The sequence below is a fragment of the Octodon degus genome, unplaced genomic scaffold (assembly GCF_000260255.1).
Source record: "Octodon degus isolate 3935 unplaced genomic scaffold, OctDeg1.0 scaffold00031, whole genome shotgun sequence".
Lineage (NCBI taxonomy): Eukaryota > Metazoa > Chordata > Mammalia > Rodentia > Octodontidae > Octodon > Octodon degus.
In genome coordinates, this window is record NW_004524607.1 from 3,117,073 (window position 1) to 3,141,595 (window position 24,523).

At 45.0% G+C, this 24,523-nt stretch overlaps 1 protein-coding gene across 3 annotated transcripts in view; it reads left to right on the forward strand.

Moving 5' to 3' along the window:
- The window catches only part of Gli3 (GLI family zinc finger 3), a 278,402-nt gene that overhangs the window by 87,535 nt on the left and 166,344 nt on the right, over positions 1-24,523 (forward strand). For all 3 annotated transcript variants that reach the window (XM_004629558.3, XM_023713477.1, XM_023713476.1), the window contains exon 3: positions 597-839. In XM_004629558.3, coding sequence (XP_004629615.1) covers positions 597-839 — 243 coding nt within the window. The remainder of the gene's footprint in view (positions 1-596; positions 840-24,523) is intronic.

Here is a 24,523-nt window from a genome sequence, read left to right on the forward strand (position 1 = left end):
ATACCAATGGGCTTTCAGCTTTACTTCTCACGCTGCTGTTAGGTTTCTCTCTGAGTTATAAAGATGACAAAAAAAAAAAAAAAAAAAAAAAAAAAAAAAAAAAAAGCCTTCGACACTCTTCTTTACTTCTAATAGGTCATTCTCTGAGGAACAAGGGCTGGGTAACCCTAGTGCCACCAACAGCTCTACTGGGCAACTGGACTTACCATCATCCCAGAGATGCTTTTTCCTCAAGGCGGACAAAGGGCAGCTGGGTGCCCATGGACTGAGGCTGGAAATGCTTTCAGCCCCCCTTGGGACCTGTGGGATATTGGCATGTCCATGTGGAAAACTTCCTTGGCAGGGTCAGCTGTGAGCCTGAAAAGGGGTTGTCCACCTTCAGCCCTCCCTGTGTATTTTGGACCCTCATTCGTAGGCAGTTTTGTCTTACAGATAGCCAGTCAAGGTGTGTAGCCTGCACAGTTGCCAGGAAGGGGAAAGAGGCTTCTCTGTGGTAACAGCAACAGAGGGAGAGATTGAACTGATGACTTTTTTTTTTTTTTTTTATTGCTCCTTAATGTGGCTTCTGGAATCTTTCATTCTTCTCCTTTCTTTAGAGGATGAAAGTCCTGGACAGATCTATCACCGAGAGAGAAGAAACGCAATCACAATGCAGCCACAGAGTGTGCAGGGGCTCAGCAAAATCAGCGAGGAGCCTTCGACGTCCAGCGACGAGAGGGCCTCTCTGATCAAGAAGGAGGTCCATGGGTCCCTCCCGCACCTGGCGGAGCCTTCCGTTCCTTACCGCGGGACCGTGTTTGCCATGGACCCCAGGAACGGCTACATGGAGCCTCACTACCGTAAGTGCTTCTTGCCATGGGGAAGGAAGGCCATGAGGGGTGTGTGTGTGTGTGTGTGTGTGTGTGTGTGTGTGTATACATAGATGTGCTCCATGAATTATTGGCCTTGCATAACTTATAAAAATACCTTCTACTTTTTTCCTACTTGTTAATCCTTGACCCTTCCTCTTTTAGAGAGAGGCATCTTACCTGCCTAAGCCATCTCAGCCCTTTTTAGGGGTGGCCTTCTGGAAGCTGGCCTATTCCTGGCAAATGTAACATGGACTTTTCCTGAGAACCCAAACCAGATTGGCTCCATGCAAGGAAATGCTGCAGGAGAAAAATGGCTTGGTGGGGGAAGTTATTAAAGCAAGCTGCATTAAAAGTCTTTAATTACTACTGTTTTCATTTTTAATGATTTTCAATTTAAAGATTTTGGCTATTCCTGTGTTTAATGGTTTGTTAAAACAAACTCTTTTAGCAAGTTAGTGCTAAATTTATTAGCATGGAATATTTTTTTTTTCTGACCCACACTCTTTCTCTCACCAGAGATTTTGGAAGCTCCTTTTCCAGACCTATTGGCCAGGACTCTGAACACAAGTATGCAGTAGTTTTCTCCAAAGGAAGGACACAAAGAAAAATATATAAAGGCTCAGCTTATTTCTGGCCTGTTTCTCATTTTTTAAAAAAAAATACGATTTGGGGGTGGTATAATGAAGTTCGTATTGAAGTGCCAAAGCGCACAGCCCTTAATTACAGATTTATCACCTTGCTGGGATTCAGACTTGCCATTTAACCTTCGCGGCTCCAGTCCCAGATGATCCATTGAGCTCTAGAGAGGGGGACTGGTTTGCGTTTCCCTTTTTCCACATCATTCAGAAATTTTAGTGTTTTAAGGCAAAAGGTCATTAGCCAGATGATGACTGATTAGTGAGGATGGCTGATTAGTGTATGTTTTTTCTTTTTTTCTCAAGAAAAGTGCCCAGGATGAAAGCTAATTTCATCCCTTCATTAGTTGACTTGCAGTGAAGGGGAATGCGCACCCATCAGATCAAAGGGCCTTGCAGCAACCTGGAGTCTCAGCACCTACCTTTTCCCCTGCCACATTATACTGCTGAGACAAACGCGATTAGGTTTTAAGTGGCAAGGGTGTTTTCTAAAGAAGTGGTCAGAAGTATGGAGGCAAAGGCCCGTGGCTTCTGCCGAGGTATTTTAAAAGAGGCTAGTGCTTCTCTATTTGAAAAGTGTTTGTCATTCTTATTGCTGCAGCGGTGGTTTCTATAGCTACAGAAGTAAGGAGTGACGTCCGGGTCACAGACTCTTCTTTATTTAAGTTTTTTGTTTTGTTGTGTTGTGTTTTGTTCTTTTTTTTTTTTTTTCTGTTAGGAATGAAGATACTTAAAATAGTGCTGGTTCGCTTTTTCTCTGAGCACATTCTGAAATCTTCCAGATTGTATTTTTATTTGTGAGCCTCTTTTAGAATCAGGACTTCACACTCTCCTCCTACCTGTATTTATGTACCCTGCTAGCACATGTACTTTTTTCTTTCTAATGAAGTCTAGCTGCTTGGCCGCAAGCTCTCTGTATTGTTTCTGCCCTTCTGTGTGGACACAAACTTTTCCCATCGCATATTGATGTTTTGTTTGCTTTTCCAGATGCCCACTAATTAGTGAGGTATTTAATTAGTCAGGACAGTTGATGAGCGTATCTCTTTTGGCTGCAGGTAGTGGGCAGAGAACCGTTAACTTTCTCTGCTCATGCAATTGGCAGCCTGATCTTGGTTCATTGGTTTTAACGGTTTCTGGCTCAGGCCTCCACTGATCACTGGAGGGGCTCTTTCTCCTCCTGGCATGGCCTCCTCTGATAGACTCTGAGCACAAGTGTACAATGGTCAAGTATATCAGCGGTCTGCTGGAAACCACCTCTTAGGCTTCTAGTGGATATCAACTAATACTGGGCACTGGAGAGCTCATGTAGAAGGACCTGAATTCGTTTACTTACCTCAGTTTCGTGGACACAGCACCCTTTAATGGTCGTGCTTCAGTTTTCCCCAGTACATTGTTCAAATCAGTCCTAAAATCATGTATTAACTTATACACAAGGTCAGCTGTCTATAACCAAATGGACAGTGTGATTTTGACCCACTATCTCAACATACTTCCTAAACTGACTTAACTAAACTGGATCATTAAGCGGATAACAGGAATAAGGAGTCCCGCACAGCACGGCAGATTGGCTCAGGATGCAGGGAATTTGGATTTGGGTTCCAGTTTTTCACTTGCTACCTGTGTGACCTTCACTGAGTGTGCTGGCTGCTCTAAGAATCGTTTCCTGTCCCCTGAAGACGTGTCGTTCGCATTCTTGTGTGATTTGGGACAGTGCAAACGAAGCCTGCAGTACGATTGGGGTTGTTAAGATTCTGCCTCTGACTTTTCCACATATAATCCTCATTGAACTGCACTAGGCCGATTAAGATTGCTGTCTAGTTTGTAAGGAAAAACAGTCGAGAGCTTTTATATGTGTTGAAGTTTTGTGTTTTAAATACTTACTAGAAAGTGTTTTATGCAACAAATGCAAATGCGATAAATACAGAAAAACAGAAAGATGCGGTATTACTTACTCATATCAATCAATGTATTGCTCTCTGAAGCTAATAAGCCTTTGGGTTCAGATAGGATATGACTTGATTTCTGTTTTTATAGGTTATAACTTCTACAAAGAGTTGTTTAGTCTTGTATTGGTATTGCAAACATTTTCTTTTTTTAGGTACTTGGTGATAAAATCTACTTACCTCATACAGATTTAATTAACTAAAGGAAGCTAATGACTGATGTGAGCTGAAGGTGATCAATTTCCTCAATTTTTTTTTTTGTCTGTGTGTGTTTGAAAAGTACCCTCTGTGGATCAGTTGTAAAGTTCTGGTCAGATTTGTCCTGGTGTGCGGGGCGGACCATAGCGCACGCGCCCCACAGACCTTCAGCCACCCGAGGCCCAGGCACATCATAGTGGGCGGTTTTCTTTCATGCAGCTGTTTGCCAGCTCAGCTAGAGAGGAGAGTGCTCTCACCCCATGTCCCTGGCTCCAGGAGCACACGCAATGATTCCTGCATTTCTCTGTGGTTGGAAAATGTAGGCTTTTCAAGATGCCTAATTTGTGCTTCTATCTATACTAACTTTGTATTTCTAAAGTGTGGGTAGGCTTCCTGTAAGACCGGAAAAGAGAGAAAAAAGTCCCTCTCCCTGCTTTTTTCCTCCTTCAGAAGGACATCTGTAAGACTTTTATTACACAAGATTTTATTATACTTGGGTATGCAGTGTTGCATCTTTACAAATTGTAGTTAGGCAGAATTCAATGCATGTTAGGTTTTGTGGTTTTGATTTTAAAATAAAGGAAAAAAAGAAGAAAACCAAGGGATAGCGGGCACTTCAAACATCCACCACATATGTTCAGAATAAAGTCCTGGAAGGGGGTGTGGGGATGTTCGCACACGAAGGGTCGCGTGTGGGGACGGGTTGTATATCAAGGCAAGGGAGCAGAGGAGCCAGCAGCGTGGCTCAGACCTGGGGTGGTGCTGACAGTCTCGGGGCTGTAGGACCCCTGTCAGGGCTGGACTTGGGGTCTCATGCACTTGTCTTGCAGTCAGGGACAGAGAGAGCCCTCATCTCCTGACCAAAGAACTCTTACTAGAATTTTCCATACCTGCTCCATTTGTAGCCAGATATTTTAAACCACCGTTACTCCTCGCTTTCAGTTCCTGCTATGCATTTTTTTTATTGATTTATAAACTTGCAAAGGCAGGTAACATAATAGTTCAAGCATTCCTATACCCTGTCCGACACTTAACTTTTATTCTTTTCTCGTTTACAGAAAACATGTGTTTCACTGTCTTCCCTCTTACTGTGAAGAGTCTAATTTTCAAGCTGTCCCTGCAGGAATCTTAATGTGAAGCTTCTTGCATTACCTAGTCCTGTCGTTCAAGGCCTCCACTGATCTGGTTGGGGGTGGGGAAAGGATGCTTGCTGTTCCCAAAGCCCAGGTTCCTTTTACAGTTTTATAGCAGTGTGAAGACTGTTTTTTGCCTCTGCCCCAACTGCTCCCAAGCAGTAATTCTTCATGGAAAATGTGATTCATGCCTTCATGCAAATGCTTTGATTGAAAACACACTGCTGGTATTCTTCCTTATGTTTCCTAGCTCAAATGACAGAACTATTAGTTGCTAATTAGCAAAACCTGAGGAATTAGCTGAAAGAAAAGAAACTGAATTTTTAATTGGCTTGCATTTATTTTCGGTAAAAAGCTGTTGTGTGGAGTCCACTTGCATTCTTGTGTGCTAAAAAAATGCACATTTTTTTTCCTCCTACCTGTCTGTCTTTTTATTAGGTGACTTTCTACACCCCTTAGAAATACAACTTGTGAGCAAGTGGAAGAGAATGCGAATTTTACATATTTAATAGGTGCACCTGTTCACATTTCTGCTACTATCCCAGTGTCATCTTGAGATTGCGAGAGACAAAAATGCCCACGAGGCACAAGTGAGGGGTTTTCTGTAGACCGAGCTGCAGAGGCAGTGACAGCTCGCTGAGCACACAGTTCCGTCTCATGCCAACTGTCTGGACTCTTTGGAGAACTGCTGATGGGCCAAGCGGGAATTAAGTCTTTTCCTTTGAATACTAGACTTCCTTTCTAGAAACTCTGATGTTGGGTCAGATTCAATGGCTTTGTTAAGCATCTGATTTTGTCCGCTCTTGGTCTTGAATTGGAGGGGAGCCGGGCTGGGGTGAGGAGGTCTACACAAGCCTCTGGACCTTTGCATAAATGTTACTTATGAGTTGAAGAATAGCTCCTTGATTTTGCTTGTTTTTGTCTTAAAGATTCAATATATTGACCTGGCTTGCTTTCATCAGCCCAGAGGTAATATTTAAGGTAGAAATAAGCTGGGCCTGGTGGCACATGACTGCTATCCTAGCACTCTTGTTGCCCGAGGCAGGAGGATCTCAGGTGTAAGCCTAGCCTGGGCAACTTTACCATTTCAGAGACTTTAGCTCAAAATAAATAAATAAATAAATAAATAAATAAATAAAGTCTGGGGATATAGCTCAATGCAGAGTTCTTGAGTTTAATGACTAGTACTCAAACAAACAAACAAACAAACAAAAAGAAAAACCCTAAAAGTAAATTTATGGATCTCTACAGAGCTCCATTGTGTTGGAACTTTGAATAAAGCAATAGAGATGTAATGTGAATCCTGGGGGTTCAGATTTGAGCTCTTGCTAGTGAGGTCTGACTAGTCCTGTGCCAGACATGATTTCAATTCGGTCTTTGGAGACTGTGAGTGAATCTGGAATCCACATCACCAGGACAAGTACTGAAACTAGGAAAAATCTTACTGAGCTTTGCTGTGAATTTTTTTGGATTGTTATGTGAGAGAGGGCTGGGGAAGCTTAAAGACCACCCATTAAGACAGAGAAAAAGAGGGGAAGGAGACCCTGCTTTCTAGGGATAAGCATGCAGCCTGCCAGCAGTGTCTGCCTTTTCGTTGGGCCTCCTGGTGTCCCTTTGTCCCCTTGTTGGGCAGACTAGGCACCCTTGGTCCACACCCATGTTTTCTGTTTACAGGATGGCCTTTCCTGGACTGGCTCTTTGTTTTTTCCCTTGCCTTCCTCTTCTCCCCCTTCTGTTTATTTGTTTTGTTTTGAGATTCTTGAGAAATGATCTCACTATATAGTCCAACCTGGCCTTAAACTCACTATGTAGCCAAGGCTGACCTTAAGCTTGTGGTGATCCTCCCGCCTCAGCCTCCTGTGTGACGAAATTGCAGGTGAGCATGCCTGTCTGTCTTCTCCTTCTTCTTCATGGTCATTTAAAGTACTACCTTTCAAAGATGCTTCCCCGTTCTGGCAGCTGAACATCATCTAGTTTCTATGTAGACACGTCAAGGGTGGCTGCTTCCCTGTGTCCCTGCCAGCTCTCCTTTATCATAGTGACATTAGTTGCGGAGCAGCGTTTGGGCTTTCCTGTCCCCCATAATGCCTAGGCCTGATTGACAGGAATGAGGCACCCACCTGCTGCCATGGGGTTGGGCTGCCTGGGCAGGCCCCCATGAGCGATGATGTTGTAGGTGGTCTTCACCCACAGCCAGCCCAGCAGGGGCAGCTTCCGAGCAAGCAGAAGAGATGCAGATGCTTCTGCATTCTACTCATGCCAGGTGTGGTTGAAAACTATGTTGTGTGTTTAAATAAAAATTCATTATAATAAAGACACATTGCCATGACTCTCCCTCAGAGCACTCCCTCCTCGCTTTGGGTACACACTTAATCCTCTAGTTCTTGCTACTTTTTGAAGCAGTTCTCCAAGTCCTGATTCCTGAGTGTCTTTTTATAAGATGTACTCAAAACATGGTGATTTCTGCTGCTGAATGCCACCCAACAGCAAGATCAGCTCTTAAAAACACAGTGGAGTGTCCTCTTTTACCTCAGTCACCAGACCTGGCACTGTGTGACTGCTGGCTGTTCCTCAAATTTAGAATGACTATGACAGGGAAACTTTGTGAATCAGTTCACGACATTGAGGCAGCCAGGAGAGCATTTCTAAAGACGCTGGTAATTAGTTACTATGTGCAACATTTGGTCTGGACTTGGGCACTCAGTCTTTTAGTGTGGAGGCAACAGGCAGAGTGCAGTTGATCCCCATTGTATGTGTGTGGTACATTTTTAAGTCATCAAAACTATCCACTTCCAGATGCATACTGCCTTTCAAGTGTTTGGGATTCTCCTGAGAGATGTACAGTCTGTCCTTTTAGAATACATTTATAGTTTATTCAGAGAACTAGATGAGGACCCACGTGTGGGGTTAGCATGAGCAAGGCACTTTTCTTATCCGTGACTCCATCTGAATGGGACAGGCAGGTATTTTTCTAGTAGCCAAGGCTTGTTTGCCCCTCCCCACATTTCTGGTGGTTTCTTGTATGTACAGTCACCTCCAGATGCTGCAATTCTGGTGGCAATCTCCCTGTTTGTTAGGGACTCCTTAAATATGTGGTCCATGCTTGGGACCCTTCAGCAGCAGCTCAGTTTAGGATCACGAGTCCAGCCAGGTATTGAAAGATTATGTGTAGTTGGGTGTGTTGGTGCACTCCTGAAATCTCAGCCTTGTGGGAGGCTGGGGAGTGGGGATGAGGATGTAGCACAGTGTGATGTCTTGGGTACAAGTTGAAAAAAAAAAAAAAGTAAAAAGAATGATTCTAATTGGTTCCCACCCACGTGGTAATTTTCCATAGTTCCTTTTGGTTTCTTTCCTTCCTTTACCCCATTTTCCCCCTCCTTTCATTCCTTCCTGGAGCAGGTGCAGAAATGAGGCGACTCTAACCAGGTAGCGGCAGCCCCTGCAAACGGTTTTCCCTCCTGTTTCCTAATGGAGGCAACACCAGCTCAGGCCCTCCTCCTTTTTCTTGTATAATTAAAGAACGTTACCTTTGATGTCTCTTGAAAGCTGCGTTGCCCATCCTCCTTTCACATTCTTGATCTTATATCTGTAAATTTGTGCTGTGCCTTCGCACTTCTTAGTGAAAGGGCTTAATTCTCTCTCTTTGTGAGTTTTGCAGTTTGGGTTGGTGCAGGGTATCCCAGGCCAACTCTTACTGCTTACCCCATTGCGGCTCTGCGCAGATGCAAGTTGGAGTCTCATCGTGCTCTTTGAAAAGCATCCAGCTTTCTTGGTTCTTGAGGCTTTTCAGTTTGGGTTTCTGCTTTGCACTCTCCTGATGTGGGTGGTTCTCTATTTCCTGTGTCTTCCCTTTGTTTGGGACCTTTTTTGATGAGATTCTTCTTGGAAAAAGTCCACTTAATTTGCTGAGCTATTCATTCTTTTCCTGTTGTTTTTTCTGTCACTCATTTGTTAACTGAGGCCCTGCTTATTGAATTGCCTAAGTGCTAAACAAATAAGCAAATCTGGGGCTGGGGAGATAGCTCAGTGATCTCAGCACCTGCCTGGCAAGCACAAGGACCTGGTTGTGATCCCCGGGACCTCATGCCATGCCAGCCCTGGAATCCCAGGTACACTAGCACTAGCCCCCAAAGCCAAGCATGGTTGAGCATGCCTGTAATCCCAGCGCTGAGGAGGCTGAAAACAGGAGGATCACTATGAGTCTGAGCTGCATAGTGAGACCCTATACAAAATAAATAAGTAAATAAATAAATAAATGAAAGATAACAAAAAGAAAAAGAATAAGTAAGACCCTGCTTCTGTGGCTCAGCTTAGTGAGATGCAGGGACAGGTAGGTTACGGCCAAGCACATAGGTAACACAGAGGAGCTCGCCGGCAGGCAGAATGCAGGGTCCTTGGATTAGAAAGGGTCCAGATCCGATGGGACTGTGTGGAAGGCTTCCTAGACAGAGAAAGAGGAACGCAGTCCTGTGGCCAAGGGCGAGGACCTTATTCCAGGAAGAGAAGTGTGTTTGGCCAAGGGGCCAAAGGAAGACCAGAGCCAGTGGGACCTGAGGGAAATCATCCTGACTTGGAAGCTGGGTTTCTGGGGCGGAATGGCAGGAGTCAGTGTGGGGGCAGCTCTGGTGTGCACAGAGACGTGCCATGTCTGGGACGTGACCCCCAAAGCTTGCCTCTTGGCCTTTTTTTTTCTTTTTGTACTGGGGGTTGTACCCAAGGTGTGCTACATTGCCAGCCCTTTTTATGCTTTCTTTTAAAGAGAGGGTCTCATTGCATTGCCAATTGCCAAGGCTGGCCTCACACTTCTGAGTGCTGGGATACAGGTGCCGGGATACAAGTGCTGGGGTACAGCAGGCTTTTGGAATATTTAAGCGGACCTTCAGAGACCTGTGTTTCCCATCCCTTCTTCAGGGCTCCTGTGTCACAGAGTCCATTCACCTGCACCTTTGGATTTGCCAATGTGATTCCTACCGCTGGGTTCCTGGCACATTCTTCATTGGTGGGCTGCTGTATCCTTGATCTCCCAGCATGTGCTGGTGCACCCTCTGTGTAGTGGAGTCACATTTTCCCATGAAAACAATGGAACCCATTTCTTCTTCTATATTAGGTAGCCCCCAAGCAGCACAATACCTGGATTACAAACTATAATTTGCTAAGATGGGGAACGATTGTGGGTTCATTTCTCACGAACTAATAGCCTCCAAAATATAATATTCACCATGAAAACCCACAAAGCTCAGAGTTTTTATTTTGTTGGAAAACTCTCCTTTTGCACCAATCAGGCCTGAGAAATCATGCAAGGGGCCTGTGACGATGAAGATGGGTCAGAAAGAAGAGTGAAATTCAGCTGGAAACCAAGCAGTGAAGCCTGTGCAGCCAGAAAAGAGAACAAAGACCTGCATTAGTGCAAAGAGCTGCAATCCCAGACTTGGGCCCTGGAGGAAGAGGCAGTGTGCTCTCTACGGGGGGCCGCAGCCCAATCAGTGTACATTGTGTGGGCCCGAGGGAGCCCATTCTAGAAAGCTTGGTGTTTACTTTGTCCACTGGTGGGACCCCCAATCTGCATCCTGATTATGCTTCTGAACTGTGAGGTGAAAAAAGAAGCGCCTGTTTCCTAGGTAATGTCAAGAGGAGCAGAGAGGTGCTTGCAGGGGTGCTAAGAAACAAACACCTTCTCTTCCTTTGACTTTCCTCTGAGGAATAAGCCTGCTTTCCAGTTGGCAAGATGTCAGGTCTAATGTCTGTGCGCCTATTTCACCTGTATAAGGAATGTGGTACCTTCCCAACTCCATAGCAGCAGGAGAGCGTGACACAGTAGGTGGCTTTCTGGGCCCTCGCCTACTTCCTGTCAGAGGCTCTGCCATTACCTTTCTAACTCAGTATCTTGGTCGCAGCTTGTGCCTCCAAAGCCCTGGCTCCAGCCACTCTGCTCGTGGAACCCACTTGCCATCCTAGGGAGTCCTCTCCTGTCCCTGCTGGGGTGGGGTCTTCTTTCCTCCCCCAGCCTTTGTGAATGTCCCTCTCTGCCTAGATGACTCTGTCCTCTGTCTTTGCCACTGGACCTCCTACAGATGTCCCCTCCTCCAGGAGACCTTCTGCGCTGACTAAATGGGTTGACCCTTTGGATTCAGCATGCAGTTTGCATCTAAATGAAATGCCTGTGTGCACATCTGGGGACACATTTTTGTAGAGCTTCTATCTTTGTTATTGGTGACTTAAACATAGTGTCTGTCAGTCATATTGCTGCAGATGAATGAAATGAAGAGACATTGAATAGTTGGAGATGCCTGAATGTCTCCTGAGGTCTCTGCCTTTCTAATGACAGCACTAATGTGACCTGCTACAGATCTCACCGCTCTGCATGCACAACTGTCATTTCCAAAGTTCTGTGCATTTTGGGAGGACTTCCGACGACTTGGGCACTGTTCTGTCACCGAGGTGCCAAGACAATCATCAGGTCCCTGGTCTCAAAGCCAACATTCTTGTTGGGGAACACATACACCCAGCACCGAGGCAGAGAGTAGTGTGGGTACCTGTGTTCGTCAGCTTTCCTGTCACTGTCACTGTGACACCATACCCAATACCCATGACTTAAAGGAGCAGAGGTTTCATTGGGCTCATGTTTTCAGCCCAAGGCAGGAAGATTCATGGCAGAAGGGTGTGGTAGAGCAAAACCGCTTATTTTGTGGTGACCAGGAAGCAGAGGAGAGCACAGTGGCAGAAAAGGGTGGGTCAGGGCAGCCTAGGATGTGGAGAGCTTTGCTATAGGGGTCCTGGGAGCAGAAAGAGGTCCAAGTGGGCCAGACCAGGATGTAAAATCATAGGACGCTGCAGATGTGGTGAACCCTGTGGGCCAGTGGAGGGAGTAATGTGATTCAATTTCTGTCTCAGAACTATTACCCTGGCTTATGTGTAGTGGCTGTCATAAAGTGGTAGGATGTGGCCCGGAAGGACTTAGCAAGCTGCTGTGAAGTATGGCTAGGAAATGGCCTTTCTCTTGGCTGGATCCCATAGACACAGGGTCTTCTCTGCACCATGTCTTGTGCCATGGGCCTTAACTCTTGATCTTATTAAATCTCCATGACTTCCTCATGAGAAGCTGTCACACCTTCCCTTCTGACATCCGAGGAAACAGAGGCCCAGCAGGCGGAGGAGGTGCCTGTTTGCAAGGCTTGAGCACAGGAAGCCTGTGTGGCTCCAGCTGCTTGACTTCCTAAGTAATGAGACCCCAGAATGGCATTCTTTCCTCTGCAGGAGCCTAATGCCCTCTTACCCTGGCAAGGGGGAGGCTTGGCAGAACCATCCCAGAGTGGAAAGAGGGGGTGTTAGTGGTAGTTCTTATGGGCAAGGGCTTAGGGTAGGGTTGCAGTCATCTCTGAGAGGGCAGGGTGAGCCCTGAGCCTGCATCAGATGTTTTTCAGTAGCAATCCAGTGTCAGGCAGGCAGGGTGTACAGGTCATAGCCAACTATGTACTCAGGTGGGAGTGTCCACCTGAGCAAGGCCTGCAGGTTTCTAATTAGTTAGTATTTCCCCCTCCCAGGTTGCAAGTTTCTTGTAATTTAATTGTGGGGAGGTCTCCAGGTCCCCTGCACTTTTTTTTCTTTCTTTTTTTTTTTTTTTTTGCGGAACTGGGGATTGAACTCAGGCCCTTGCACTTGCCAGGGAAGCGCTTATTCCACAGAGCCATCTCCTCCCCGGCCCCTGTGCTTTTACTTGGGAGATCCACCAGGAAGCAGTAGCAATATAACTGCAGGCAGGATGTACAGCAAGTGCTGGACTGAGGACCCCATGATGTGATCTCCTTGGGATTCCACTTGGACCCTTTTTGAATTTGAATGAGCCAAGATGGACAAGGTCCTGGTGCCTGCCTAAGCTGCCAGTTTCAGTGAGGGCTCCAGGACTGGGTTTAAGGCAAAGGAGAGTTGCCTTAGATACGTCATGAGGTGTGACCAAAACCAAGAATGCTGCTAAGTGTCACCTGCAAAAACAGAGGCCCGTAAAAGCATGACTGAGCATCTTTTTCATTGGACGTGGCACATGCAACTCCTGCTTCTTTCCCAAAGTAAAAAGGACCACGAAAGAGAAGCTTTTTTTTTTTTTTTTTCTTTGTATAGTACAGGATCTATAGGGTCTCACTACACAGATTGGACTCATGGTGATCTTCCTGTTTACAGCCTCCCAAGTGCTGGGATTACAAACGCCCCATCACAGCCAGTCTCATTTGCCATCTCAGCATGCCCTGGGGCATGCTGGGGAGTGAACCCTGGTCCCTGCGTCTATCTAAGCAGGACTTTTAATCCACTGAGCTGTCTGGCCACCGCAAGAGATGCATTTTGAAACAATTCAGGACATTGAGGCAGCCTTGAGAGCAGAACTAAAGACACTCACAAAAGAGACCTTCCAGAACTGCTTCAAAAAGTCACAAGACCGATGGGGAAGATATGTTCAAAGCAACACAGGATTTTGAGAGAGATGCCTGATAATGTGTCTTTTACTGTAATACATTAACAGTATTAAAAAACAATCACCGAACTTGTGATCATACAGCAGACACTGTTGTCTTCTGACTTTAGTATCTTGAAATAAAAATTAAAAGACTCTCAAGCATGGTTAGGGAGCTGGGGCAATGATTTCTGAGAAAAGAGGAAAAAGACTGAGATAGGCTAGCAGGGCGGTACAGGCTGAAGGCAGAAGGACAGTGCTCAGCAGATCACTGAAGAAGCCGTAACTCAGGAGGGAGGCGTCTCACAACGACAGCCCCACTTTGGAAATCTGTGCAGAAGCAACCAGAGGCGGAGGAATCCCTTCCTGATGCAGAGAGGACTGATGTTTGTTCTAAAGACAAATGTGAGATACCAGCCCCTGTCTGTATAAAGTTATGTTTCAGGGGACTTGATTTGACCCCAGATATATCTGGGTGTGTGTGACGAAGACACATGGTAACAGTGCTCCTTCTGTACTATATCAGGAAAATAAGAAAAGTTAACATGGAGACTGTGATCCCCTGAGAACTCTATAACTACAATAGTCTAAAAATTATGGAAAATTGTTACAAGGCTTGGCAAGAAGGCAGAGGATGACTTCTTAGATTTTTTTTTTATTGGTTTCCTTGACATTAATTGAGCTCCACACACAGTAGAATAAAAGGTATGAACCTAGCTCTTGATTTTATATTTTGGGAAGAGAAAGCCTAACCAGCACATGCAAACAATTAAGCCACATATTGACAAGTATAAAATAGCAAGATGAAAGGTTGGCCTAGGTCTAGGGAGGGTGATTTCTGATTCCTTGGGGGTTTTTATAGCACAGCTTTGACTCCATGGCAAATTTAAATCCAGTATGAAATTTCTCCTAATTAACATTTCTCTTCTTCCTTCCAAATATCAAATTTATGGACTCTAAGAAATTCACATAACACATATGCCGATGCTGCCTTTTCTTTCTGCTTGATCCATCCCGGCTGTTATTAACTTTAATGTCTGACTTTCATTAATTTATGAGGAGTTCTGAACTGCAATCTGAGAAACGCTCCCCTGAATTTCAGATTTTTGGGGGCAGATTTCATGTGAGATCATGCTAACCCTTGCTGATATTTCAGCCAAGCACAGGGTTAGATGCCTCTTTTGTGAGCTCTCAGGGATGTGGTTGGCCTGGACTGTCAGATTCTCAGGATAGTGTGGGTCATCTTTATCAGCCTTGTCGCTGCTGATTTTTCTTTGCTTCTTCTCAGGTGAATTTATCCTGCGCGCCCTTGGCGGGTCTAGTTGGGCACACAGGCTGCTGCCCCTGTGGCCAGTTCACTCCTGAGCAGCAGATTTGCTGCTTGGTCATGGGCATGTCCTCTGATCTCCAGAAACTGAAAGTTTCATCGGACATTTAAGTGTGTATCTATTAAGGCTGCTGGAGAGGTTTTGTTTTGCTTTGTTCTGTTCTGTATCTTCCCATGCTCATGGTAGTAAAGTCTTGGGAGTGGTGTGTTGAGAGATTGCTCATTTGTAGATTTTCCTTCGCATGCCTGGTTACTGGATGGTACTGTTTCACGTCTGGGAGCACAGCCGCTGGGACACAAGACGCACCTGGGGTGGATGTAGGTGAGTGTCTGCGCCTTGAGACTGCCTGCCTCCTCCTCAGAAAGAGTTTAGAGACTCACTTTACAGCTCCTTTTTGGAAATCTACTCCGATAGGATATTCTTTAAAAAACCCAAAACACAAAGAACTTTTATTCCTTTTGGTAGCAGCCTTGTTCTTCTGAGGCCGAACACACTCCTGCTGTGCATCTCCGGGTTTTCGGAAGCAGCACTCACATCCTGCGCCACCAGGCATGCATTTGACTCTAAGGCTCCAAGGCTTTTCTGCTGCTGTGGGTCAGATGTTTGAAGATTCAGATTAAGAGCTCTGATGTTCCGGGTGTGATTGGCTCCTCTTCTCAGAAAAGTCAGGGTCTTGTGGGTGATAGTGGAATGCCAGAGCAGGGGTCAGCCTGTGGTTCTGGCCAGGGTGCACGTGAAGAGGACTCAGTGTCCCTGGGAGTGAGGCCCCTGTGCAGGGCTGGCAAGCGGGGCCACTGTGCTGGCCAGTGAGGTTTGCAAGCTGATAGCTTAGGTAGCGCAAATGTGTAAGTGTGATGTCCCCTCGCTTGTTGTTAGCCATCTAATCCCATTAGAGACCAAGGCGTAATATTTATTTCCAAGTTCTCTGCATTGTTATCAAAATTTGCCAAGAGCCAGGATAAAAACCAAAACATTTTGGGGACTTGTAGCTCTTTTTTTCCCCCATAATTATGTGATGACATGAAAAATACATTTTTTGTATATGTTTTGTTTGTATTTTGAAGTAATTCTATTCCTTAGATACTCTGAAAAGAGTGTATTTCAGGCCAGATATGGTGAGGGTGCCTGTCATCGAAGCCCTCTGGGAGGCTGAAGCAGGAGGACCACAACTTCGAGCATAGCCTGGACAGTTTAGTGACTTTACTGACACACTGAATCAAGAAAAATATAGAGTATTTCATTTAAAATTTAATAATGACGGTAGCCCTTTGGTGTTTTGAAATTGTGGGAAAGGCTTATGGCAGGGAGAGCTGTGGTGTCAGAGCCATGGGATTTTGGCAAAGTGCAGAGAGAGGATGACTTGTAGTGTGTGATGCCTATTTTATGTTTTAATACATTTTAGGACCTCTTTCTAGCCTTGACTTTGGGAGTGGTTTCTTGCTACACTGAGCCACGGCAGCTGCACTCTGAGGGTACTGCAGAGAAAGGAAACTGGAGAGCCTGTGAAACCCCCGGCCCACCTCTAAAGTGGAGAGAGAAAGCCTTTTGCTAGGGTCCTGCTCCAGAGCTGTGTCCTGGGGAAGCCAAGCTCTGTTCTTTGTTCACATGCGTTGAAGCTGAATTTTTTTCATATGCAATGATTATTTAATTATCTTCTATCAGCTTATTTCTCTGAGGAAAGATCTAGAAGGAAACACACCTTGAAGCTCTCTTTATAATTTAACAATTTATCAGATCTCTATTAAAGTTATAATTTACAAGTAACATGAGCTCATTTCAGCAAATTGTAAAATACTGATGACTTTAGGATAGAAATCTGGAGTGGCCTTTTTTTCCCTGCTCCTTTAACCCCAGTCCTAAGGCATTTGTCCCTCTTGGTATTCTGTTCTTTCAGTGACAACCATGCCTGCTTCAGAACCTGTTTTTATGTTTTTTTCCTGACATGCTCAGCTCCAGATATTTTGTACTAGTGTAATTTATTTACTCTGTAATATTGTTGTAGGCAGCTAAATTAGATAGAAATATTATAGGCAGTCAGATAAGATAGAAGACAAGGTGGCTTTGCAACTTGGAAGAGACAGACACTCCCATATGGGCCACACCTCAAGACCAAGACAAAAGAGGAAACACAGCTACATAATTCCCTACCCACAGGCATCAGGGATTGATATTCTAAATAGGAATCAATCACCTTGAAAGAGTCCAAATGAGTCCCTAGCCCAACCCCCAACAGGAAGAAATCCTGTCCATATTCATGCCCCCTTGCTACCTGACTTGTTTCCCCATTTGGTCCTGGATTTAATCAGTTTTACCTGAGCAGTGGTGCTTGTAATCTCATTTATTGACCAAAGTTTTGTCCCACCTCATGCCCAACTAACTGAGTTCCCATGTCTTCTCCACCACCTTAGACCCGCCTCACTGCATGGTTTTCCTGTATTAAAGTCCCTGGAAGAGACAACTTCCTGGGGAACTACCCACTCGGGCCCTCCTCCTGTCCCTCTCTCGAACAGGAGCTTTCTTTCCCTCAATAACCTCTATTTGCTCCTAAAATTCATTCTTTGGTTTTAGCGAACACGAACTTGTCCCAGGTACCTTTTAGGTGGGGAGATCAGTTTTTCTCCCTATATCATTTAGAGGTTCCCTACATCAATATGAAGGGTTCACCTTTAGTTTTCTAATGCTGTTTCCTCCTGTCTTTTAGAATCAGTATTAGGTTCATTCTACTGATCCATCTCCCCTGCCCCAGGTTCATTGTTTATTGACAGAATTTATTACTTTACAGAGCGTCTTAAGCCTGTATCTCTTCGGCGACTTTTCATTGTAACTTTTGATTTTCCAATTCAAAGATGCCAATGTTAGGTGCCCTTTCTCCATCGAGCCCTCTTTCTTGGGTTCAGCTTTCCTATAATGGCGTCAAGCTTGTGACTATCTTCATGGCATATCTTGCAGTCAGGACTACATGTCTACTGTGCTTTGTCCATAGATTGACTTTAAATCTTGAATGTCAAGAAATGATCTAGAGTAGTAGGGCTGTGACAGTTTCCCTCTGCAGTGACCAGTGGAAAGTTAGGATCACATTTACCTACCCAAATCCTCAAATGACCCAACAGTGATATATCTAGTGTTAAGGACAGAGGGTTTGTCTATTCTTACTCTTCATGAGTTATTGAGTAATCTTTTTTTTTTTTTATAGTTCCTTTAGCTTTTTGTTTGTTATTATCATTACCATATCTTTATTCATCCCTTCAAATTCTCAAGCATACCTGTTGCCCTAAACAGAGCGTACACATTCTTTCTGGAGACTTCATTCTCAGGAGCAGTTGGCACCAGGAGATTGCAGACGTTCCTCAGTGCTCTAGAAAGGAACCACTTTTTCTTGAGTCTTACGATTTTGTTGGTCTTGATTTAAAATTTTTTTTTTTTTGGACCCACAGATTGAACTCAGGACTTTATGCTTGTCAGGAAGGCATTTATGTCAGTCACTGAGCGACCTCCCTGGCCTAAAATTTTAAAGTATATTTTATTTTAATAGGATACATTAAGTAATTTCCCAGCAGTAGAGCAGCCGCTGTCTGAGTCTTGGCTGTGGGGAAGTATCTTTGGTCTGCCCTTGCTGTTTGTTGCTTGATAGTTTAGTCAGAATGGTAAATTAAAAAAGTCTTCTTCCCTGAGATCTTTGGAGGTATTGGTACCTTTTCTGCTGTGAGAAATGGGATGCCCATATGTTTTGTATGCTTGTGTAGGTGACTTATTTTCTCCTTGACATTTTGGGGTCTTTTTGCCCTGTGCAGTTTGAAAGTATGTCCCTGGATATATTTTTGATTCAGCTGAACTTTATTTTACTTCATTCCCGCTTGTCATCTTTGGATGGACTGTTCCAATCTGCTAGTGCAGTCATTTTCTCATGGGATGAAGATTTCTTTCTTACTGAAACTTTACTATTTTCACCCACCTAATTTTCTCTGTTCTTTTTTTTCTAGAATGCTTAGATGAATGTTAGACCTCCTGGGTGACTTCTCTGAGTCTCTTATCTTTTCTCTCACATTCTCTCCTTTTGATTCTGTGTTCTAAGAAATTTACTTAACTTTAATAGCTTTTGATGATATTTTAATTTCAGCAGCCATATTTTTAAATTTCTAAGAGCTTTAAAAAATTCTTGCTCTACTTCTTAATATCTGCTCTTGCCTTTGGTGCCTGGTGCTTTCTCAGTATTTCTGAAATTTCCTTGAGGATTCATTTTTCCTGCTACTGTGGTGGCCATGCTGTTTTTGTTTGTGTCTTTCCTCTCCCCCTAAGCCTGGTGACTGTTGGGTATGGTTCACACTAAAACCATGGGGAGGAAGGGCTCTTCTGCACAGGCATTCACAGGCATGCTTTCCCTAGAGCAAGCATTCTGACCACATGTATAGACAGGCAGGCCTTCCTTTAGGGCAAGAAGGAGGGGCCTGTACCCTCCAGAATGAGGCGATGTGGTGGTGGTGGGAGGGCGTGTACGAACTCACATGACTGGCGCCCCCTGTTGGAAGCTATGCAGACCTGCTGGGACCAAATCTAGAAGTTCAGGCTGTTACACTGAGTACAGAGCTGATAAGTCTAGGAGGAGAAGAAGACATTAGAACCTTCCTGTTCTCAGGGTAGTTCAGCTCATATTTTGAAGAAGAGATGTCATGATGTTGCTCGGGAACACTAACTACTATTCTAACCATAGCTGTGGGGCAGAGACAGGCTGTGTCAATGCCCCAGGTATTCCCTGGAAAGGTGGCTTCCTGGCTAGCTTGATTGCCACAGCTCTTTTTGCCATTTTCAAGTGTTCGTGAACCTATGGTCTGTAGGCTGCTTCTGGCTGCTTGTATCATTGAAAACTCTAAAAGCTTCGCTCAGCATCACCGTTCTAGGCTGTGGCTTACTTGTCTTATCCCCTTAGAGCTCCAGTCTTGCCCACTTTGCATCTGCCTTGCAGAAATGAATATAAATTTCTTGGGTTGATTTTGTTGCACTGAGTTAAACATATGGACTTCAGAAGTAGACTCCTGGGGCTCAAATTCTGCTGCTGCCGCCCATTGGCAACCTCGCTGGCCTTTCCAAGCCTTTGTCTTGTCATCTGTATCATGGAACTGGTAAGAGCACTTGCTTCTTTGGATTATTAGACAATGAATAAAATAAAGTCCTTAGAGGTACCTAGTGCAGAGTAAGTGCTTAGTCATGTTGTTGTTATTTCTTAGTATTTTTGTCATTTTTGCGATACCTATTTGCACCTTTTTGTTTCAAAGAGATCTTAAGAGCAGCCTGCTATCTCACTGAGGACATGACAGAGTAAGTGTGTTGCACTGGAAAAACGTGGGAAGAAACCTGGAGTTGGTTAAATTTTGAATCAAGGCCCAGCTGTCCCATCTTCCAGCAGAGTGACCTTAAAGCAGCCTCCTTTCTGTTTTGTGTCACCATCACATAATGCCTGGAGCTGGGTGCTTTCTAATGAGAAGACACTCAGCATATAGTCTTGGAGGCTCAAGGGCCAGGTGCTGGTGTCTTGGCCAGTCTGCCAGGCTGTGTCAGTCTGGTAGAGAAGTGGGGTGGTTTTGCTTTTGCTCACATGAGTACCCTTGGAGAACCACATTCATCCTTGCCAAGGGCCTTGACTGGTGACTCAGTGACCTTGGCTTAGGTCACATGTCTTAAAGATTCCACCTTGTCAACCTTGCCACCCTGGGCCCAAGCTTACAGCACAGGAACCTCAGAGGCCCAAACGCATACCCAAGCTTCTTTATAATTTCTTTTCTTTCAACCATTAGAACAGATTTTATTCTCTTTGGGATTTTATGAATTTGAGAAACCTGAAAATGGAGGGATTTAAACTTAAGCTCAAACTAGGTATGAGCTGGACATAGTGATCAGAGCATAATTTACAGAATAACATGCAACTTCCCAGAGGCAACCACCATCCTAGCTAAAAAATGGTTCAAAAGTCTTACTCCTTGCTACTAGAACGGCTAGTCATTTCCTGAGGAAAAAAAATGTTCCCCCTCTTTTTTAATCCCAAGTAGATGAAAAATAGTCCACAAGTGCTGGTGTTCACTACCAGAAATATATGGTGGTTCTTCAGAAATTCACTCCAAGTAATTAAACTGTGGCTAACATCACAGCAAATAATGACAGTGGATAATGTTCTCAATTTACATCTTCAATTGAGTGCCTGTTTTGTAGGTAGATTTGCTGCCTCGGAAATTTTTCTCCTAATATCTATATATGTAAGTATCTATTTTTTAATCTGATTTCTTTGTTGTGCACTAAATATATTTTTAGAGAATTGTTGAATGCACCCTGCTTTAAATTGTTTTTATTTTGAGGTACTGAGAATTGAATGAAGTACTGGGGCTCTCACATTGAGCTTCATCTCCAGCCTCCCTTTGCTCCTTTTTGAGCCAGGTTCTCACTAAGTTGTCCAAGCTGGATTGGACTTTGGGACTGCCATGCCTCAGCTTCCCAGAGTTATGTTTTTGTTTTTAGCATGGTTTATTATAGTGGCCACAGCACTGGTTAAATATATATATATATATATATATATATATATATAAAATAAGCTTCGACTAAAAAAGAACACTGCATAAATTTAGCTTGTTTTTAAATTGAAAAAGTTGTTTCCAGCTTGTCAAAATGTTACTGGGGTTTCAAACTCTTAAATTATCTGTTCCATTGGGAAAAGTGGCAGTGCCTAGCAGGTGGGTGTGGGGGCTGTGGGGATGATGGGCCTAGGTAGAAGGACTGGCACCGGAGACACTTGGGCCAGTCAGGTCTTGCTACGAAGAAGGAGGCTGCAGCTGTGGTAGCGGTGCCTGCAGGCTGGCGCCTGGGTGGGCGTGCGGGCCAGGGTGCTCCTGCTGGAACTGTGCATCTCTGTGGAACTCGGCCTGGGCTGCAGAATCAGGAGTACGGGAGAGCACAGTGCAGGCTGCTCCGTGGTCCCCAGTGGAAGAGGCTGCTTTATAGAAGGGCTGCGTGCTGTGGGGAGTCAAGCCAGAGTGGGAGAGTGGGCTGTATGCCAGAGACTGAGATGGCGTGGTTATGAGCTGGGAAACCGAAGGAGCTGCAGATCCCCGGAACTGGGGAGCCCAGACTGGGAGAAAGAATTGAGGGGATGTGTGGGCAGACCTGGGGCTGACTCAGGATCAGCCAGGGCAGCTCTGTAAACCAGAACCAAGGTGGCCATGGGTCCCCAGCCCTGCCTGCTGAGCTTTTTCAGGATGAAAGCATTTCGTGATCAAGATCACAAGAAAGTCATGGCTACAGCTGGGAAGCACTGCTTTACTTTGGGAGAGGCCCATAGGTGCTCAAAGCTTTGGAATATTATACAAAAAGAAAATAAGAATATGCCATAGGGGAAAGAATTCACAGGCGTTCTTGTAAAACAGTATATTGCTAACTTTATTTCCCTTTTCACTTTGGCTACCAGGAAACTCAGATGTCAATGTAGTGTGCAATCCTTCTAAGCCTGTTGGCTTCAAGGCCCGCATGTTTGTCTGTTTAACATTCTCTGGGTCTTGATCATCAGTCTGAATGTCACTCTGGCTAGGTTTTGGGCAGTTAGCATTCTCTGTCTTATGAGTTCTCGTATTCTGGGTGAAACTTGCAGTGACAGGAGGCAGAGGATTAAGGTAACACCATTCTTACCTAAACAGTGGGGGAAGGAGCGTGAAGATTGCCACGGATGTGAGAGACAGTCATGTAAGTGTCATCAAAGCCATACGTGGAGACAGAGTGTGGCAGCATAAAGTGGGTTGCGGAGAAATCGTGCACTCAGTGGCTGTGAGGGTGGTGATTTCCCCATCCCTGAATGTCAGCTTTGCCGAGAACCACAGGCATTGGCCAGCCCTCCAGGAAGATCGGAAATGTCACCTGCCTCCAGCTCCTGAGCTAGGCCCCAGAGGGAACAATTCAGGATTTCAGGTTTTAAACTTTCCTCACCTGCACTCTGTGTGTGTGTGTGTGTGTGTGTGTGTGTGTGTGTGTGTGTGTGTCTTTGTGTTGTGTATTTCTCTCTCCCATCAAATTTTTAAATCCTTTGTAATTGAACCAAGTTTAGGGATCTTTTGCTTGCTTTACCCTTCTTTTCCCAAGACCTGCTGCGCGGTGAGCTGGAAAGCCTGCCTTCACATTTTAGTATCTGGATGCCTCCTGTTAAAAAATGTGATTATTAATGAAGTTGCCCCCATCGCTCCCTGTGTTTTCAAGTTATCGCCAATACACAGCTTCCCTCTCCTGGCTCCCAGCTCTGTGCAACCCCATTGTAAAGCACTTCCACGTCCATGCTGTCTAGTTAGACTCTCAAAAATAAGAGGCTTGTCTCCGGAGGACGGACCCGTTTTGCGGGCGAGTCTAATCCGCGGCGTTGTTTTTCTTTGCTCTCAAATGGCTGGGGACAGTGAGTCAGAAGTGAGAACTCCCTTTGTTTCATGTCGTGTGCATGGCAGGGGGAGAATGTCGAGGGGCAGAAAACGAAGAAAGACATAAAAGGATCTCATCTCAAGGAGGTCAGACCCATCAGAGGCTTAGCGTTGTCTTCAAAGATGCCTGGGACAGGTGGCAGTTCAAGACAATCCCAGGCGCAGCGTCCGCTGGCGCGGAGATAAGGGATTGCTGCAGAAGCCTGCTATCCTCTGCCCGGTGGCTTTGATGTAACTCTGCTAGCAGGACTTTGGGGAGCGGTGACTGCCTTCCTGCATGGTCGGCTGCTGTTGCTCAGCCTTTTAAGGGTTCATTACAGTGCTCCTGGAGGATTAATCCTCTTTAAGGTTTACATGCCATGGTTTTGTCCAGGGCCCTTGTTGCCACCTGCATGAGACACCCTAACTGGCCCTGCTGTCTTTCCTCCCCATCTTGTGGTGAACTGAAAAGCATCGAGGCTGTGTTTGACTGTAGCAGTTTCTTTCCCAGAGGCCCTTGCTGCCTTGTGTATAGTACCTTCAGAGCTCTGTGGCCAGTGTCCCTGTTCTGTGTCCCTCATGCTTATCAGTATTTCTTTAGACCACTGTTTCTCTATTCCCAGTTCTGATGCTGCTTGCTTCCAGCAAGGTTTGTTCAATCCTAGGGGACCCTTGCACTTACAAGCATGCTGTTTGTTCGAGAGATTCAGTAAGGTGTCAGGGAAACTGTCTAATAGCCTGAGTTGCATACATCAGGAACCCTTAACTTAAAAGAGGTATTCACTTTTGTGTGTGAGATACTAGGGATTGAACCTAGGACCTTCACACCAAGGCTACCTCAGCCTTTCAACCCCCACCTTCATTTTTTCACTTCTTAGTACACGACGGCATCTTGGTAAATTGTGCAGGACAGGTTCAAACTCATGGTGCTCTTGCCTCAGCCTCCCAGAGGGCTGGGGTTACAGGATTGTGCCGCCATACCTAATTTAAAAGATACAGTCTTTCAAGGCATAAACCAGATTGCTAGGGTTTTTTCACCTTCCAGTGGTGGAGATTGAATCCAGGACCTTGTATGTACTGAGGAAGGGCTTTATCACTGCACTAAACCTAAAACCCTAGAAAATAGATTTACTATTGTACTTATTTATTTTGGATTTACCATTTTAAATACTATTAGGAAAAGAAGAGCTGGATATTTGATTTTTGGCTTGTCACACTGGCAACAATAGCTACAGCAACAACTGACACAAATCACTTTCCTGATTTTTGTAAGTAAACTTCATCCCAGCACTTTGGATGTTGGGTGTATACAGCATTTCGCTGCTACTTAAGAATTCTCAAGTGGCACTTGTAGGTGGCTAGGTGGGGACCTCTGAGACCTTCTCTGGGTTTGGTCCTCCAATGCACACTGAACTTACTGGTCTTGGGAACACGGTGCTTCTGGGAATTACTGATGGGACCTGAAAGCCTTTCATCCATCACTGTTGGACACAGTATCTTTAATTGTCAGTGACCGATAGGGAGTTAACATCTGCCTGACTGCCTTTGCTTAGCCCACGTTTGGATCTTTTGGAA